General features: G+C 52.7%; 1 protein-coding gene across 3 annotated transcripts in view; it reads left to right on the forward strand.

The window, feature by feature from the left end:
• Positions 1-272: 272 nt before the first annotated feature.
• The window catches only part of ADAMTSL4 (ADAMTS like 4), a 58,120-nt gene continuing 39,830 nt past the window's right edge, over positions 273-18,562 (forward strand). The window contains exons 1-3 of one of the 3 annotated variants that reach the window (XM_039512726.1): positions 273-312; positions 1,017-1,126; positions 16,479-16,634. In XM_039512726.1, coding sequence (XP_039368660.1) covers positions 16,603-16,634 — 32 coding nt within the window. In that variant the 5' untranslated portion in view covers positions 273-312; positions 1,017-1,126; positions 16,479-16,602. The other 2 variants (XM_039512727.1, XM_039512725.1) reach the window with 2 other exon arrangements.

An 18,562-nucleotide genomic window follows, 5' to 3' on the forward strand; every position in this document is an offset into this window, starting at 1 on the left:
TGTCCTATTTTTCACACTTGCTATGTGGTCACCCTGGGCAAAAGTCCCTTCCCTTCTCCATGCCTCAGTTTCCCCCTCGCCCCCCCGGAGGTTTGTGGATAATCACCCAACTTGGGGGGAGGGGATGAGTGCCTTTGAATTTCCAGCCCCCGGGGGTGTAGGGGTCAGAGGGTGGTTAGGCGGAATGTATGAATCAGAGCTGGCAATGCGGGGAGGAGGGTCTCTTGGCTCGGCTCGGCTCGGTTTTCTCTTCGGTCCTTTTTCAGGCCGGGCGCTGGGAGCCTCCCGCCGGCAGTAACTTCACGCAAGGAGGTAGAGCCGGGGGGAGCAAGCCCCGGGCGCGGGGGAGGCGGGGCGGCCGGGGCTGCCTGTGGAAGGAGGCGGAGAAGGGGCAGGAGGAGGCCGGGCGGCTGCTGCTGCGATCCGCGCCTGCGGGGGGGGGCTGCACCCGGGGACCGGCTGGAACTGACCAGCCCCCGGTCCGGCAGCCAGGCAGCGGCGGAGCGAGGCAGCGACCGGCGGGGTGACCCGGCCCCGGTGCACCCACCCGCGGCGGCTTGGGAGCGGGGGGGCGAAGGGAGCAGAAAGAAAGTTACAGCCGAGTCCGGAGCGGCCGCCCCCCCCCCGGCCAGCATTGCACGGGGAGGTGGGCGCGGAGCAGAAGCGGGGTGAGGGGCTTGCAGCCCCCCCGGGATCAGCGGTCCTGGACTGGGGGCGTCCGGAGACGCTGGAAAAGCGCGTTTTCTGCCTTGGCAAAGGAACCAGCGGTTCGATCCCAAGCGAAACATCTGGCGTGACCAGCTACTCCGTGGATTTCCCTCCCAAAATATTATATCCGGCTCCTGATTCTTTCTATCCCTCCAGCCCCCCTTTTCTAGATCGAGCTAGAGCTTTTCTAGATCTATCTATCCCCAGATACCCCCCCATCTATCTATCCCCTTACACCCCCCTCTCTATCTATCCACATCCACCCTCTCTACCTATCTAATCTCTGCCCCCCCCCCTTATTTCTCCAGGAGCATATTTCTTTCTCAAAACAAACCCCAGAGCCAAAGGGTTAAACGTCCAGTCTGCAGCCCCCTCGCCCCAACCCCTGGATGGGACTCGGGAGCTCTTCAGAAAGAAGGTAAGTGACGCGGCTTGATTATTCTCTGTAGATAAGTGGATTTCTCCTGCCTGTTACTCACTGGAATTGGGTCGGTTTCACTGTAGCTTGAAACCTGTTGCCTCAGTGTGCTGCTGGCTAATTGTCATACACCTGTTGGGGGTTTTGAGACTATCTTTTAGCTGCTACTCCCCAGAAAATGCCAGAAAAGAGAGAGAGAGAGAGAGAGACTTTGTGTGTGTGTGTATGTGTGTGTATGTGTGTTTAAAATGGGTCTTGTTGTACCACCCTTGGTTGCAAATGCATCTTTCATCTGCTAGTAATATTTCGCCTTGCACTGATGTCCGCCTGAAAACACCACTGGGTGCATTGTTGTAAAAGCAACAGGGTGGGGCCGGGGGGTCATAATATTTCAGACACCAGAGGCTTAACAAAAAGTCAGTCCGGCTTTTTAAAGTTCCCCTTTTTTCTGCCCATCGTGGGTGTGGCATCGTTACCGCGGGGTGTGTATTTGTGTGCACTGGGGTGTGTTGAAAGCCGTGGCTGGAACGTGCCAATGGGAGCCAGGGGCGATGCTTTCGCAAGCCACACACACAAAAAAAGCGCCCCATCAAGTTTGCTTTTACTTTTATTTCTTGCAGAGACAAAGCTTTGCCCCCTCCCTGCCGGGGAAATAGCTGGAAACATTTGTTTATGGAACGTGCAAGTGAGAAATTCTCCCCCCTCCCCAACGGTTTTCTCCTTCCCAGTTGTGGTTCTCACCCTTGAAGGCTTTGGACCTGATGCAACCCCCCACCCCACCCCCAGCCCTATTGATTTTGGGCGCCTCTGTGCAGTAGGAAACAACAAAACGCGGGTTCTACTGTTTCACTTTGGCATCCAAAAATACTTCAGATTCTTTCATTTCAAAGGGCTCAGGGAAGGGGGCAGGGAGGGGAATGTTTACAAACAAGGACAGGTTACAGAGAGGAAGAGAAAGGTAAATGCAGAGCTCTGGCCTTTAGCCATTTCTGGGCCCAGCACAGATCTACCCTGTGGGTCCGGGTATTTCGGGCTGTGTTTTCCAAGCTACTCCAGTGAGGAATCTGAGCAGTGGAAGCCACTGGCGGCTCTGCTGTTGTCACTAAAAGGGAAAAGGATTGTGGTGAGGGAAATGTAAAAGGACCCTGCGTCGCATAAAGAAACCTAAAGGTGCTGTTGGGTTTTTTTTAACCTTGATCTGTAGCCACGTTTGGCTGGCACTACCCTCCCGTGATTTACTCAAAGAGTAAAACCTATGACCTCTCTCCCATTCAGTCCTCAGTGCCAGCCTGGGTGGTCCTTGGTGCAAGCGTGGGATGTGGGTCGTTTCTCTGCAATAGATAGATAGATATTATTCCGGGACACATTGCTTCAATCTCACCCCAATTTGGTGCCAGCCCGTCGCACCCTGCCCATGGCTCTGTTCCCCAAAAGACCCTAAAAACCACCTCTTGATGCGTATCACCCATTGTTGCAGCTGCTGCTGGGGTGATTGGAACCTCAGTCCTTCCAGGACTGCGTGCGCTGGACTCCGTTGTCGTTCACACGGCCTGGCTTAATCCCCGAGGGAAAATGTTAGCGGGCCGTAATCCCCTGGGAGGTGGCAGGCGGCGGGCGGTGCTACAGCAGAACCCACCTGCTGTCAACTCCCAGCAAAATTCCCTTTATAGAGCCATGTGTCGAATAAGGTCCCAGATTGTTTCACTACATTGCAATGTGCTGATTGGGACGCTCCCGTGTGGAGTGGAGTTGCTTGGTGGGAAAAAAAATGACTTCACACTAAATGTGTTTGTGTGTGTTCTCTCTGGGGCATATGCACTGTAATAGCGGCTAGAACAAGGCAGACTGCGGGCCAAATCCGGACCTCCAGGCACTTTGGACCACTCCAGACTCCACAATCTTTTTATTTGCTTATTATTATCATTATTGTTGTTGGCTTTTTTATTATTTTCACTGGAGTCTGGACCTTGGCTATACCTTGACCAAGAAATTTGGAATTTGACAAAAAAAAAAATGTGACTACCCCTGGGATAGACTGTCAGGGATCCTGCAGTCTAGAGCTAGCTTTGAAAGAGGAGTGTTTGTTTAATCATCAGATCAGGGACCGGAAGTTATGACACCTGGGTTCTTTTCCCGGTTCTTCCATTGCGTGATCTTGTTCAAGTCATTTGCCTGCTCTTCAGTAATGCCAATGACAAGTGTTTGAAAATTATGAGTCATCTCTCCACCTCCCCTTGCTGCAAAAAAAAAAATAAAAAAAAAATCCATGAGATTGGTTTAGAAATCATGAGATTGCTAAAGAAAAGAATAAATTTTGTGGGATTTCTGTAAGACCTTGGGATTCTGAGACTTTGATGTTCACAACTTGAAGCTTTTTTCATAACCATGAGGGTTAGTAATGTACTTTTTTAAAAAAAACAAACAACCAGGAAGCTGAGATTCTGATGTATTCACATGACTCCAGCAGCTGGCGCTGCAAGAAAAGCGCCAAGTAGCTCAAGACTCTCAGTTAAATTAGGAGAGCTGACATCACTGTTTTTGTGACTCTGTTTTCCCAAGGGGAGACTATTCCTTGCTGTTATAGAGGAGTTGTGAAGTGTCACTGATTAGGGTCTCACGGGCTCCCATGGGAAGTTTGCCTGAGTGGGGAGTACAGATCCCGGCTGGCTGAGAAAGGTTTTGACCTCCTCCGATGACAGGCAATCTATAAGAGCAAAGTATTATTTCACAAGGATATGGGGATATATTATACGCCTCCTCTAAGCATACATTTGAGTGGCAATGCCAGCATTAACCCCTGCCCACCCATTAACCCTAAATCCTGCCCCCGGGCCCTCAAATCCTCTGCCCAAGTCAGTTTAGAGCCAGCACGGAGTCCTAGAGACTAAACTTCATATCCATCCCGAATCTCCTATAGTCTAAGGTCAGTAGCAGCCCCAGAAGCTTTGAGTGGTCCCCAAAATAATGTGCAGTGGAACTTGCTAATTGCGGACTGGAACGGAACAAACTCTGTTTATAGTGGAAGAGAATGGAAAGCCAAAGCTATTTCAGTGCCCTGCAATGTTCGGATTACAATCCATGCCCGTGACAGGGCAGGGTGTGTGTGTGTGTGTGTGTGTGTGTGTGTGTGTGTGTGTGTGTGTGTGTGTGTGTGTGTGTGTTTGTGTTATGACTTTGCTGTAGTATAAAATCCCTCCTTGGTTACATGCCCCTGGATTATTCTGTGTATTCTGGAGCGCCACCCTTAGTGCTGGGTGCCGTCCCGACACATAAGAGATGATGCCTGAGACGTCATTAGATGAGGAGCAAATAGCATTTCCCTGCTGAATTTATTCCCTTGATTGAAGTAAATGTGCTGCTAGCCTAAATATCACATTTAGAAGCTTCCTTTTCACGTGGGAATCAAAGAAAGTAGAAACGGAAGAACCATGCGGGCTCATGCCCAACACTGGATTTTTCCCTATGCACACCGGCGATGCTCTGGTAGCTTTCCATTGCAGGAGACCCTGCCCCTGCTAACAAGCTGGCTTGTCTCTCTGCAAAAGTGTACTCTGCCAGGGTAGTGAAAGCGGTACAAGCCTCCCCTAGTTATACCGGTGTAAAGGTGCTTACAGGAAGGGGCAATAAACTATCCCAGCATAAGGCACTTTTATACCAGGACGAAAACTACGTGTGGACCAGGCTTTAGATCAGGGGTCGGCAACCTGTCAGAAGCGCTGGGCCGAGCCTTCATTTATTCACTCCGATTTAAGGTTTCGTGTGCCGGTAACACATTTTAATCTCTTTCTATAAGGCTAGAATATAGAACTAAATTACTGTTGTATGTAAAGTAAATAAGGTTTTTAAAATGTTTCAGAAGCTTCATGTAAAATTAAATTAAAATGCAGAGCCCCCCAGACCGGTGGCCAGGACCCGGGCAGTGTGAGTGCCACTGAAAATCAGCTCGCGTGCCGCCTTCGGCAGCTGCGCCATAGGTTGCCTACCCCTGCTTTAAAATGTTCGGTCAAGCGCCCTCTCGAGAAGGGCTCTTGCATGTATCACGTGTCTGTAACACACGACTGAATGAGGGTACGTCCACACTGCAGAAAAACCCCAGCGGGAGCAAGTATCAGAGTCTGGGTCAATTGACCGGGCTTCCCAGGGCTAAAAACAGCAATGTAGGTGTTGGGGCTGTGAAACCCAGAAAGGGGGGGCGTGGGTTGACCTGGGCTCTGAGACTCGCTGATGTGGCTTTTGTTCTGCACTGTGGATGTGCCCGATTCTGCAAACACTTAGAACGGAGCTGCTTGACTTTAAGACCAAGAGAAATCCTGCTGAAATCGTTTGTCAGGGAAAATTTGGTAGAACTTTTCTCATGTTCATAGCAACTTTTCCTGGGGGGGATAAAGATCCCCATTGCCCACTCAGCTCTGTTAGTGACGTTTCTGCCCCGGATGTTGATTTGCACCAGTTTGCATCACGTTCTTCCTGATCGGCCCTTGTCCCCCTGGGGATGGAAGCTGATTCGTTACTGTGTGCTTGGTACATCTAGTTACAGGTGCGTTCAGCAGCAGTGTGGGACCTGCAGCTGCAATGGCATCCGTGCAGACGGACTCCTGCACCCAGATCTGATTGCAGGACCGGGGTTGGCTGATCTCTGCTTTAATGCAGATGGTGAGATTGTTAAGATGAAAGGCGAGATTTTACCAAGAACTCCGGGCCAGATTTCCAGAGGATCGGCACCCACCACTGGGGCTCGATTCTCCAAAGCACTCAGCGCCCAGCAGCTCCCATGGTGAGATTTTGCAAAGATCTTGGCAACGCGCCCCCCCCTGCTGAGCTCATCTGAAACTCTTGGGCTTCAGGAAGACGCAATCCTTTCTTGTGTTCCAAAACGTGAGCAGCGCTTGGCCGCTGGTGCTGAGCAGCCTTGTAAAGCAGATGTCAAACCAAAGGAGGCCGGAGGGCTGGGACTCTTAATGGGACTGAACTAAGCGGAGCAGTTTGGCTCGGAGCGGGAGCGTTCTCTTGATGTTGGCTCCTCGTTTCCTTTTGTCTCCGGGCCTCTGCTTTATTTCCCAGCGCCTTGTCTCCTTTTCCAGCGCATCTCCAAGAGAAGAGTACGTCATAGTGTTAAGGAACATGTGTGAGCGTAATGAATTGGAACAGCCTCGGGTCTCCAGGGAGGCGTTGTGGCAATCCGGAGGATCTGGGGCCTAGTCCTAGACCTGACACTTAACATAGGCCCTTAGGCAGGTTATTCAGACCCAGCTCAATCGGTGGAAGGGAAATCAGTGGCCGTCAGGAGCCGAAATCCCTTTGAAGAGCTGGGCCTTAGAACCTGAGATACTTACGCTTGTCCTCAAGTCTGTCCCCGTTCGGCGAAGCCTGCGTTTAAGTGCTTGGATAAATGGGGCCTGGGTGCTTTGCTGAATCAGGGTCAAAGTAACTAGTGATTTGGGGGGCCCAGCTTGAGACAGCCTGCGGGGGGCTGGAGAGGCCCAGTTCCCGTTGATTCTGATCGGGTGTGGTGGGTGCTCAGTGCCTCTGAAAAAAGAACAGGAGTCCTTGTGGCACCTTAGAGACTAACAAAGTTATCTGAGCCTGGACAAAGCCCTGGCTGGGATGATTTAGTTGGGGATTGGTCCTGCTTTGAGCAGGGGGTTGGACTAGATACCTCCTGAGGTCCCTGCCAACCCTGATATTCTATGATTCTATGACTCTATAAGCTTTTGTGGGCTACAGCCCACTTCATCGGATGCATAGAATGGAGCATATCGTAAGGAGATACATATACACATACAGAAAACATGAGGCACTAAAAATCCAAGGCCCCCTCTGGAAATTTGGCTTTGAAGTTCTATGATCTGTTATCACCAGCTGGGGAAAATGCCTCCGTGAGTCATTGGGGAAGAGTGGAGGATGGGCTATAAGGCTCAGCTTCCAAAATTGGATTCCCTTAACCCCTCAAAGTCCGAGGTGTCGGTCCTGGGCCGCCTCTAGATGAAATGGTGGATGAAATGCCTCCTCCCTGGAATGGGCTGCCGACGTGCTAAGTGGCGGTGCTGAGTCCCGATGTTTTAGTCCAGATGCTCCCGTGGTCTGAAAACCCCACAGAGGAGAAAGTCTCTTTTCAAAGACACTCAGGCCCCATATCTGTGATGGGACGGGCCAGACAAAATGAGTTGGGACTGGGTTTGGGTCCCAAGCTACACCCCCTTTTCATCACTCTCCCATCCGACTGATCAGCTCTATGCTGCCTCTACCCCACCAGGTGCAGGGGGCTGATGGAGAGAGGAGGTGGAGCCATAATGCAAAGTGCTCCGGCAGTCCTTGGCTGGTGTAAAGATCCTTTGGCGGCGTGTGGCTCAGAGCAGCCTTTAGGCTGCTCTAAATTATGACATGGGCTGGCCCAGCCCTGAGTCAGGCTAAAGATCAGGGGAAGAGGGGGATGGCTTACTACTCTTTTTTCCCGCTTAGGGTCCCCTTGCTCTTTGCAAAGATCATGGATCTTCATTTTATTGTGATGACCTGGCTTTTGTTTAAGGACCTAACCACTGCTCTCGTCCAGCTGTTAGTTACTAGGGAACATGAAACAGCTTGTCCAGTGAGAAAGGGGCAGAAGGACCATGTGTGGAAATGTCTCCAGGCAAACGGTCCTGTTTTGAGCCGGCTAGTTATAATGGAGGCTTTTCCTCTCCCTTTTTCTTTACTACCGTCAGAATTATTTGCATGAAAATGGGGTTTTTGCCACTCTCTGGGGCTCCCCTTCTCCCTCCTGACATCATGTTTCTTGTTTCTGGTGTCACCGTTGCAGCGTCGCCGACTCTTGACATTTTATCGCGATAGCTGGTGTGGGTTTTTTGTAAACCCCCAGCTCCTGGAGTCCCGTGCCAGTACAAGAAGCTCCCCTTCGGTTTAAAAGAAAAAGGTTTCTAGCCCTCACAGTGGCAGATAAAAGCTTGTGTCCTGAGTGTGTCCTGAAGGCTCAAAATCCAGAAAGCAAATAAAAAGGACTCAGAATGCATTATTTGTTATTTTTAAGCCAATCCGATGATTTTGGAGGGCCTGATAAGTGATTTTAGGATGCTTGCAGTTGGCAGTCCTGTAGCTGGCTGCCACAGAAATGACTGTGATGTTGTAACTTCAGGTAGGGAGTTTATAAGCACTGGAGCCAAATTCCTGAGTTCTCATGCAAAAAGTTCTCGAGTCCCTTAATAATAGAGAGCAATAAAAGGAGTGAAGGCAGGATCTTTTCCATACAGAGTGTTCCTGAAAGTTTTTTCCACTAGGCATCAGCTGTCTTGGCATCCAGCATTGGTTTTATTCATTGTTTTTTGTGTGTTATTAAACTGGCTTGCTAGACAGTTAGCTCACAGCATCCAACGTTATCTGCAGATCACCTCCTGTTTTCTGTGCGAAAACATCTGTCTTAGCTTTCTGCTTTCCCCGGACACTTAATTCCTCTAGCATATTCCCCCCTCGCCTTAACCCCTCCCTACTCCCACCTCCCTGCTGCAAAGGACTGGTGGCTCATATGAGGTTATCAGAAACTTTGTGCACTTGAATCTGAACCAAACCTAGCAGGGCTGTTTCTATAACAATGGGGGATTTGGATTCAGTTCATAACCCAGATCTGGGCCCCACCCAGAAAAACTCTTCCAAGCCCTGGTGTGTTTTGGAAGCTTGGTTTCATGGTTGGCTCTCTCACTGTAACAAACCAAATGCAAAATCCCACATCTCAAATTTTGGGGCGTGTGAAATGCACGTTCAGATCGGGTTCCAAATTTTCCAGCTTTCTAGTTGAAAGAGGAAGCATCTGGTAGTTGAGAATGCCAATTTAGGGTTAGATTTTCAAAGGGTCTGGAATAGGAAATATGATCTCAAAAATTGTGTTCTATCAGGTTCCTATACCACGCCCATCACCGTGGCACCTGGCCCCTTTGCCGTAGTGCCGTAAGGGATGGGACTAGCATCTGTCACACTTTTTCTTTAATTTTTCTGTGGGACCAGAGACCCAAACACAATAAACTTGCCCTGACCTATGAGAACCAGAAAGTGAAACTGACTAAAAACATGAAGTGAAATTGGCCAGTCTGGTTTTACAGTCAAAAGTGAAAAAAATGTTAAGTACCTCAATAGCATCAGGGATGAAAGCCCAGTTGGACACAGAGATTGCTAAGTCCTGGTCTTTTGACTCCTGTTTATTCTCGTGGTGAGTGACGGAGCGAATACAGATGCTCCCACTGTCATTCCTATACAGTCCCCTTTTTAATACCGTGTCCACATTTTTAACAAGTTCTGGTGAAAGTTTCACAGCCAGCATTCCAGGACCGGCTAGCTGACAAGCGCAGCTATGGGGGTTTCTCATAGCTCGAAGGACAGTTCAGATAGGGGAGCGTCACTGGACGGTCTGAGAAGAGCGAGGTTCTCATCCCAGCTCTGACAAGGATTCCCTGGGTGAGTCACTGCAACTCTCTGTGCCTCAGTTTCCCCTTCTGTGCAATGGGGAGGATAACGCTGTCCTTGCTCCCGGAGGCCTTGGGGAGGGTTAATTAGTTCATCTCTGAAAAGTGCTGTAAGCGCTTAGCATTGAGAGCTAAGAAGTGGCTAAACAGAGTGCTGAGGAGGGCATAGGAGGAGAGGCAGGGATGATACCTTTCCCTGCCTTACCGTTAAATCCAGGGCCAGATCAGAGGCCCTGTGGGTGACCCCTGTTGGACGGTATCTGATGGCATGTCGGGTGAAACGTCACTTTACAACCTGATCCAATTCCCAACAACCTTCACTTTTCCGACTGGCCTCGGCAGGCCTGCCAAGCACCCCTGCCCTCTGCTCCCCCTGCCCCTTACGGCATTAGCTTGGTGGAGGGGCAGCCGGGGACACACATTATCATGTCTTCAAGCCCAGAGATCTGGTTCCAAAGTGATTAGAGCTAATCGCTTTCCTCACAGACAAAAACCCGCTGCGTGAAGTCTCCTGGCTTCTTTCTGCTCTTTGCATAATCTCCTCTGAAGCCTTGATGAGGGATCGTCTCCCTCTTGATTCTTAGCTGAACCAGCAGGTTCATAGATTCATAGACTTTAAGATCATCTAGTCAGACCCCCTGCATAATTGTATCCTCAGCATTGAAACGCCCTTGAGCGCTAGCCTTGGGGATCAGGTGCTGCCGGAGCTAGGGGTGCCCACGGCACAGGTCCCATCGGAGGAGTCTTTCAATGTCCCCTGGTTCCCAGACATGATTTGGTGGACGTTGTGAGGGCTCCGCTATCTTGGAGATTAGGCCTGGTACGTCTGAGTGGTGGTGGTGGCTGCTGGATTGACGGTGCTGGAGAGCTCTGTGTCTCCAAAGGACAGGTGCAGCGTCCGTGTAGGCCTGATCTCCAGCCTGGCTCAGTCCTACCCCAGAGAGAACTGTCTCAGGAGGTGAGAGGGGAGCACAGAGGCTCATTCAGGCTTCGGCCGCCCGGCCCACTGGGATGGTGATGCACACTGCAGTGAGGGATCGATCTCCCCATGCCACACCCCGATCCCATGGATATTTGCAAGGTTAGGCCGGGCTGAGAAGGAAGGACCTGGGTCGGGATTACAGACAGTCTGGGGAGATGCTTCCTGAGGCTAAACGCATCCTCCTCCTTCTCCACAACAGCGCCTGCTCAGGTGACGTGATAGACACGCACCTTTGAAGTCCAGGGTTCTGGAGTGGCTCGTGCCGGGCTTGGGGGTTCCTGGCCGAGGCCGGGCTGATCAGAGAGCTGGCAGGGTGAGTGGTGAATAATTTGCAATGCCAGGGAGTTTGCACAACCATCAGTCAGCGAGGCCTGATTCTCAAGCAGTGTACAGGGAGGTCGTGTGGCGTGGTGGCCGGATCAGGTCGGGTTCAGGACACTTCGGGGTCTATTCCCTCTCACCAGCGACGTGGGAAGTGGATCAGCGGGATAAGAGCCTGGGCACAGTGACTGGAGAGAGAGACAATGGATGCAGCTAGGCCTTAGCGCTGAGATTTGGGAGTCCCTTGGGGCAGGGCGTTGGGATGTTGACCTGCTTTATTCCAGGCTATTTGACAGCGCTCCAACGAGCAGGCATTAGAAGCATTAGCTCCGTTACGGGCTCTTTGCATGGCAGAGACGTGTCTTGGCTGAGCGGTTGTCCTGCTGCCTGGCCGTGGCTTGTTGAATGCTCCCACACCCTGGAGAGATGGGGCTATTTCCAATCGCCCGCTTGGTCACGACCGATTTGGGAAGCTAAAGGGGAATGCAGTGGGCGCAGCATATTTAGTTCCCACTCGGCCATCTGAGCGAGTGCCACATAACGAGGAGCTGGAGACATCCCAACTAGATAAAAATACCAGAGCATGGATTAGGGGCTGGTTGGCCAACAGTGGACCGAGCCAAAATCTCACATTTAGCATGACTACCTTAAAGTTAACAGAGCCTAATTCTCATTAATGCCCACTCAACAGTGTTCACAAATGGAAAACGTTTTTGGTTTGAGGCGATTGAAACGTTTCATTTCAATTTGGACCCTTTTTAACCTTTCTTTAGTATAAATTGAGTTCCATTTCGAACCGCTCAACCACAAATTTTTGTTCCAAGAGCTTTTGAAACTTTTCCCCAAGGTTTTTTCATGTCGGGAAATTGGTGGAAACGGGCCCCTTCCCGACAGGTTCGGTTTTGGTGAATCAACGTTTTTTAGCAAAAAATCGTTTTGTCATAAGATTCCCGGACAGCTCAGTATAAAAATGCACCTTGTTTTTGCAAGTGAGACAGCCAGGGGCCCAGGGGAGCTGGTCTGATTTTACCCAAGAGTAACTGACCACAGAATCTGAGCCAGCGATGTGTAGTGTCAACCCCACGATTGGGGCGTTGATTTACATGGATGACTTTTTAAAGAGGGAGTTGAATGTAAATAGAAATGTGACCAGGGGGTTTATTTTAAATAGCAACAAAAACATTTGTGGTTGTTATGGAAACAGTTGCACTCCCCCCCACCGCTAGTCATTTTGGAAACCTAAACATAACAGCACAAGACCCAGGAAGAGAAATGGTCGAATGGGGCTGGATTCTGAATTCCCTTGCAGCCTTGGGTGCCGAGATGGGAAGCCAAAGGACCACCGTCATCCTACTTCTGAGAACCTGAACTCAGCAGGGGCACAACGGAGGAGGGGACCTGGGGCCCCTCCTCGGCCCCTGACCGCAGCCAGGTGGCACCCCAGCAAAGTCTCTTCGCTTGGCCACGTAGGGGTGGCCGGGCCAAATTTCTGTGGCATTGTGACCTCATGCACCAGGTCGCAATACCACTCACTCAGATTTGGCCTGGCCCCGCCTCCACCATAACGAAGGGGCAGCTGAAGCAAACGTGTCCCCCCGCCCCACTTTTTCAGTCCTTCCAGCACCGCCCCACCCCTGCCAAAAACCCAGAGAAAAAGAACCACACGCAGGACAAAAAGCCAGTCTCTGCCCCAGCCGGGCTAAGGAGTGTTTTGAGGGGGGTTAGAAGGAGGTCGTTTTGTGGACGTTGACAGGGAGCTTCCCCCACTGGGGTGAGGAGGAGCAGGGAAGGAAGCACAAAGGGGCTCATTTGCCCACGCGTCACATGGGCGACAGAAGCTGGGATCGTGGGTCGACATCTCGATGGTGCGGGAGAGATGCTAGGGAGGGAGGGGCCGGGCTGGGAAGGGTCCTGACTCCTGAAAGTGAAGGCAAGTAGCCGACGTTTGATGTGATGGAGAAGAGGGAGCCAGTGGAGGGATGCAGAGAGGGGCCAAGCGACGGGCCAGGAAAACCATCTTTGCAACAGCCTCGTGAATGTCTCTGAGCGAGGCCAGACGGCATCTGTCCGGGCCAGAGAGGAGAAGGTTGCAGCAATTGAGATGCAGGATAAGAGCCTGCCTGGTCTGGTCCTCGTCGGGGCAGGGACTGTCCCTTGCTCTGTTCACGCAGTGCCCAGCGCGATGGGTGTCACCATCCGACACAACCGGCGGTTGTCTGCAGCGCCGGACCCAGGATACGAGAGAGACGAGGTGGGTGAGATGATCTCTGCGTTTGGATCCAGCTTCTGCTGGTGAAAGAGACAAAACTTTCGTCTTCTTCAACCCGAACGCTTCTCTCTCTCACTGGCAGACGTTGGTCCAGTAAAGCCGAGGTTCTCAACGCTTTTCTCTCTGACGCCCCCAAGATACTATTAAAAACTCCACTGCCCATCTCTCCCACAACAACTTTACTTAAATGCCAGGACCAGCGTTAGGGGGTAGGAAGCAGGGCAATTGCCCAGTGCCCCACACCAAAGGAGCCCCCACAAAGCTACGTTGCAGGGCTCAGGGCCCCGGGCTTCAGCCCCAGACAGTGGGGCTTCAGCTTTCTGCCCTGGGCCCCAGCAAATCTAATGCTGGCCCTGCTTGGCAGCCCCCCCTGAAACCTACTTGCAGCCCCCCAGGGGACCCCGCACCCCTGGTGGAGAACCGCTGCAATAAAGGATATTACCTCCCGCACCTTGTCTCAACAATCACTAGAGGGAGGAGTACGTTCACCTGCAGTCCAGGGCCTGACCCCACCCTCCTGCACCCAAGTCCCATGGATGACAGTGGCGTGACACCAGCGCCGCTGAGATCAGGATCGGGCCCCACGTCTGCATCCAGTGCTGATGAATGCACAGCCGCTCAGCCAGAGGACAGGCGCAGAGGGACAGCCCCCTGGATGCAATACAGCCGAGACCTAGGGGGTTGGCAGCGAACGCATTGTGGGGACCGATTCTGATCTCACCGACCCAGGGCGAAATCCAGAGAGACCCTATTGGCTTCAGTGGTGCTACAGTGTGAACAGAGCAAAGCTGCAGAGAGGGGTCATATATGAGGGCAAGGGAGTCCCAGTGCCGGCCCATCTGGAGCACCTTGGCCCAGGTGCGGGAAGACGATTTCAAGGCTGGGCGGTGAAACGTAACAGGAGGGATGGAAGGGGTTAAACTCCTAGTCCTGAGAGCGCTGGAGTCTCAGGGGAAGTGATCAAAGCTTATAAATACCTCCAAGGGAGCCATCTAAAGGAAGGATGGAATTAGCCTGGGTAAGGAGCAATGGCCCCAAGTGGAGGAAGGAACAGTTCGGTCTTTGCAGAGGGAATTCTTTATCGGGACAGTTGAACAGCGTGCAGCCATCCTCCCCCACAGCCTGGGGACGGGACCTCGGCCCTGCAGGGGCAGGGAACTCCGGGGGCGTGCAAGCTGCCGTTCTGCCTGGGGAGCGTCACAGCCCCCCCCCCCCACTCTGCACTGGGGGAAATGGGGCACAGGGTGTACAAGACGGTGTGTCCGTGTGTGCTGTGTCTCTGGATCGGGTGTACACATCTCTGTGCACGGGAGCAGAAGTGGGTCTGTGTGTGCAGTGTGTGTGTGCAGTGTGTGTGTGTGTGTGTGTGTGTGTGTGTACATCTCGGCTTGCTCTGGGCTGCTGGCTCCCGCTGTGCGGTGACCGACTTTGTCCCACTGGCTGCAGCGCGTTGCCAGCTGCCCAGATTCCTTCCACAAAACACAGAGGCGAGCGCCAAGAAAGAAGCCCTCAGTCCGGCCTGACAGCATCCTGCCTGGAGGGGCCAGGCTTTCGCCCAGGATCCTGGCGCAGGGTGGGTGGACTCTTCTGGCGATTGCTCTGGGTAGAGCCAGGGGGCAAAGTCTCAGGGTTGTGCTGAATTTTGATCTAACAGAAAGTCCTTATTTCAAAGGTGTGGGGGTGGGGGGCTGGTGGGAGAGCCGAGCTTGTGTGTTGCACTGCTCAGTACTTCCCTGGACGGGACGGACCATCTGGGAGAGCAGCAGCCCCGACTTTGGTTCTTGGTTGCCTGACGGGCCCTGGCTCTGGGGCAAGGGCTGGATGGCTCAGTGGGTTGAGAAGGGGCTGCAGCGTCCATCCCCCCAGGTTACCCGTTGGACGCCAGCCCCGAGCAGCAGGAGCCAGCAGGAGCGACAGTCAGGTGCCCTTGTTCTCAGACAGGTCGGGTGGGTCCAGTTCCCGGGGAGCCGAGCGCTGGTGAGGGTGGCTGTAGTTGGTGCTAATTGCGCCCCGAGGGTTGAACTGGTCTCTGGAGACTGCACACGAGATCTTAGCCCCTGGGCCCCGTTTCTGACGACCTCGTGGGATGTCGACAAGAGGCAACTGATCACAAGCAGCTGCTCTTGAGCCGGGGTAGGTCAGAAGCCGGTCCCGTCCCCAGGAGACCCGCCCTCCCCAGCGCTCTGGAGGTGTCTCAATAAAGCCCACGTTGGAGATGGGATGAGCCCGTCCCATCCAGTCTGCCGAGGGGCCACGCACTGGAGCGACGCTTGTGCTCGATGTGTCCCAGCTGTTGTTCAGGGTCCCTCAGGAGAGCCGCGCTGCCGTCGCCGAGATCTCATGGTCTGGAAGTCGTCCCTGGGATCTAGCCTGGCCTCAGTTTTATTCTGGTGATGCCCGTTCGTACCCTCTCCTTCCCTGGGGCACGGGTCACCGAACTCACCGATGGCATTTTAGGTGTGGAATTCCAAAGGAGATTAAAAGAGTCCGGTGCCTAACTCTCACTTCAGTGGGATTTGGGTGTCCGATTCCTATAGGTTCCTGTGAAAATCCCACGCTTTGTAAGCACCCGTCCCCTTGAAACCCTCCCTCTATGGGGGCAGCCGCACTGAGCAACACCCGCTGCACTAAGAGGCGTGACATTGGATAGACACGTACCCTCTGATAATCGCAGCTGCCACTAGTGGGGCACCAGTTCTTGGGATTTTATTGGGAGTCTTGTGAGATTTGTCATTTTCCTTAAAGCCCCAGCTCCTGGAGTCAGGTGATGAAGAGCTCTCAGCTTTTATTTCAATAAGAAAAGACTTTTCCTAACCCTCACGGTTGGAGAGAAAAGCTGGAAAATGTAACTCCCCAAAAGGCTCTAAACCCAGAAAGGAAATAACAAGATCCCTGACTTCATTATTTTTTTTCAATCTCATGATTTTTTGAAGGCCTTTCTCCTGGCGTTGGGGGCTGGCAGTGCTGCACCTGAGCTGGCTGGGAACCTCACAATAGCCTCAGGGTTATCAATCCCATCCTCCTTCTCTGAAAGCATAGGCCTCTGCCACCTGAGCTAATGAAGAATCCTCACTGCAGTGTGGCATCTAAGACACACAGCGAGCAGTTCCCAGTTCTTTCCAGCAGAGAGCCGTGGTGCACCCACATCTGCAACGATGCTTCCCCCATGCAGCTGGTTCTTTGATTATAAAATGTCCCTAAAGGGTTGAGTGTTAGGTTTAAAAACAGAGCCACCCTTAAAACCAGAACTGCCTGGAGGCATGGTCAGTATTTAAGGTGGAGGTAAAGGGCTAATACAGCAATTGACTTTTGTCTCTTACTATTTTTATGCAGGGAGGCAAGGATGCCTTAAAAAGTCCTGGGACTCTCAGGACAGCCCAGATGCTGAGAGGAAGAGAAGATCATCTGAAGAAGTAAAGCAAGGAGCTTCCACCTCAAAGGAAGGAACTGAGGCAGGATGGGGTCTGTTTATGGAGGCTGGATCAGCAGGTGAGGCGGGATAGTCCCTGAGCTTCTTTGTAGGTTTAGATGTGATGGGGTAGGGAAGAGAAAGAACTGGAATCTGATGCACAGGGACTTCAGTCAATCTGTGGAACTCACTGCTGCTCAGTTTATTTTTGTGGCTTGCTGTGTCCATAGGGCTACAGCCATTTCATCCCTCACTTTACAGCTAGAGGGACAGTGCTTTGTTCAAGCTCACCCAGCGAGTCAAGGGCAGAGCCAGGAATAATCTATCTGAGCAACTCCCAGTCTGCAATGTGTGGATCTCACAATACCCCGGGAGGCAGGGCGGTGCTATTCTCCCCAGTGCACAGATGGGGAAACTGCGGCACAGAGCAGCTAGGGGACTCACCCAAGGTCACACAGAGAGGCTGTGTCAGAGGAGGGAGTTGAGCCCAGCCAACCCAAATCCCATGCTAGTGTCCCAATCACTGGGCCATCCTTCCTCCTGTGCTCTCTGCCTCCCAGCCTGTGTCCTGTTCACTGGCCCATGCATGGAAGCCGTGCGAGCTCAGGTAACATGGTTAAACAGATCTCAGGTTTCAGGGCAGCGAGTGACCATCTGCTGGGGTCAGGAGTGAATTCCCTCCTTCCTCACCTCCCCACGTTCCACGCCGCACAGGCAGTCAGGTGCAGTGTGGAATGTTTTTTATTTCCTTTGTCTGGAGCATCAGGTCTCGGCCATTGCCGGAGGCAGGGATGCCAGACGTGACGAGCTGACAGTCTGATCTGCTGGGGCAACTCCTCTCTTCTCTCTTGCCCAACTCCTACTTACTGGGTGTTACCAGGCGGCCGGGGTCAGAAAAGTGACAACTGATGTCCCCTTCTTATCCAGACATCGGCGTGCGAGTGTGTGCACACGTGGGGATGCGTGTGTGTGTGTACACGTGTGTGCGTGTGCTCGTGTAGAATCAGAGCTCCTTTAGTGACACGGATGAGTACTTATCCTGCTAGCCCCCTGGAGCCATCTCAGCTCTTGGGGAGGGAGCTGGCGTCTGTCTATTCCCATTACCCCAGCCCAGCTTCCGGATCAGGTGGATTCAGTTCTGGCTTAGCCCCTCGGGGTCAGGGTTACACGCGGGATGGCACGTAAACCACACAGAGCGTGGCGTGGTTCTTACGAGCCTGGGGGAAGGTGTGGGGCTGGTGGGTAGAAAGCCCGTCCTTTTACTTGTCAGCTGAGCCAGCCAGACCGAGGGTCTGAGACATGACGAACGTGGGTCTGCCCGCTGTTGAGGCCGTCCCCCCACCCCCGAGAGCAGAAGGATGCTCCCGGCCGGCTGGGTTTGCAAGGCAGGGGATCCCAACTGTTCACAGGGAATTTTAGAACATTGATTGGACACACAAGTCGGGTGCTAAATGCCTCTGGGAAGTGAGGCTCGGTCCTGGCCCCGCGGAGCGTAACGTGAGGGCCCTAAACAGACCAGAAACCAGGGTGAAGGGAAGAAGGTAAAGATCAGGGGACGATTAATAGGCTCATACGGCCACGTAGAAAGCGCCTGATCCAAAGCCCATTGAAATCATGGCAGATCAGTCGGTCCCTGGGGCTCTGGGTTGGCTCTAGGGCACGAACACACGGGGGTGGCTCCCCTTTCAATCTCACTTCTCGTAAGGTTGGCAGGAGTGAGTTTTATGAAGGGATTGGAAGTGAGGCCAAGGCGCTGGCAGTTTTGGGGATAGTGTCCTATTATGTAAGGGCAGCCTAAAAGTCTGGGTGCGTGCCCCCGGCTCGCCCTCTGGGGGCTGGTGCAGCGAACGGATAAAAGCCCGCTACTGTTGCTAGCTAGTGGAGTTGCTGCTATAGCGTAAGACTGTGCTGCAGCTCCTAGGTTTGATCTTGCTGCTGACCTGTGGTGGCATCAGTTCTGGAACGGGATGGGGGCGTGGAAGGAAACCAGCCCACACCAATGTATTCG

The sequence above is a fragment of the Mauremys reevesii genome, linkage group 24, assembly GCF_016161935.1.
Source record: "Mauremys reevesii isolate NIE-2019 linkage group 24, ASM1616193v1, whole genome shotgun sequence".
NCBI classification, from domain to species: domain Eukaryota; kingdom Metazoa; phylum Chordata; order Testudines; family Geoemydidae; genus Mauremys; species Mauremys reevesii.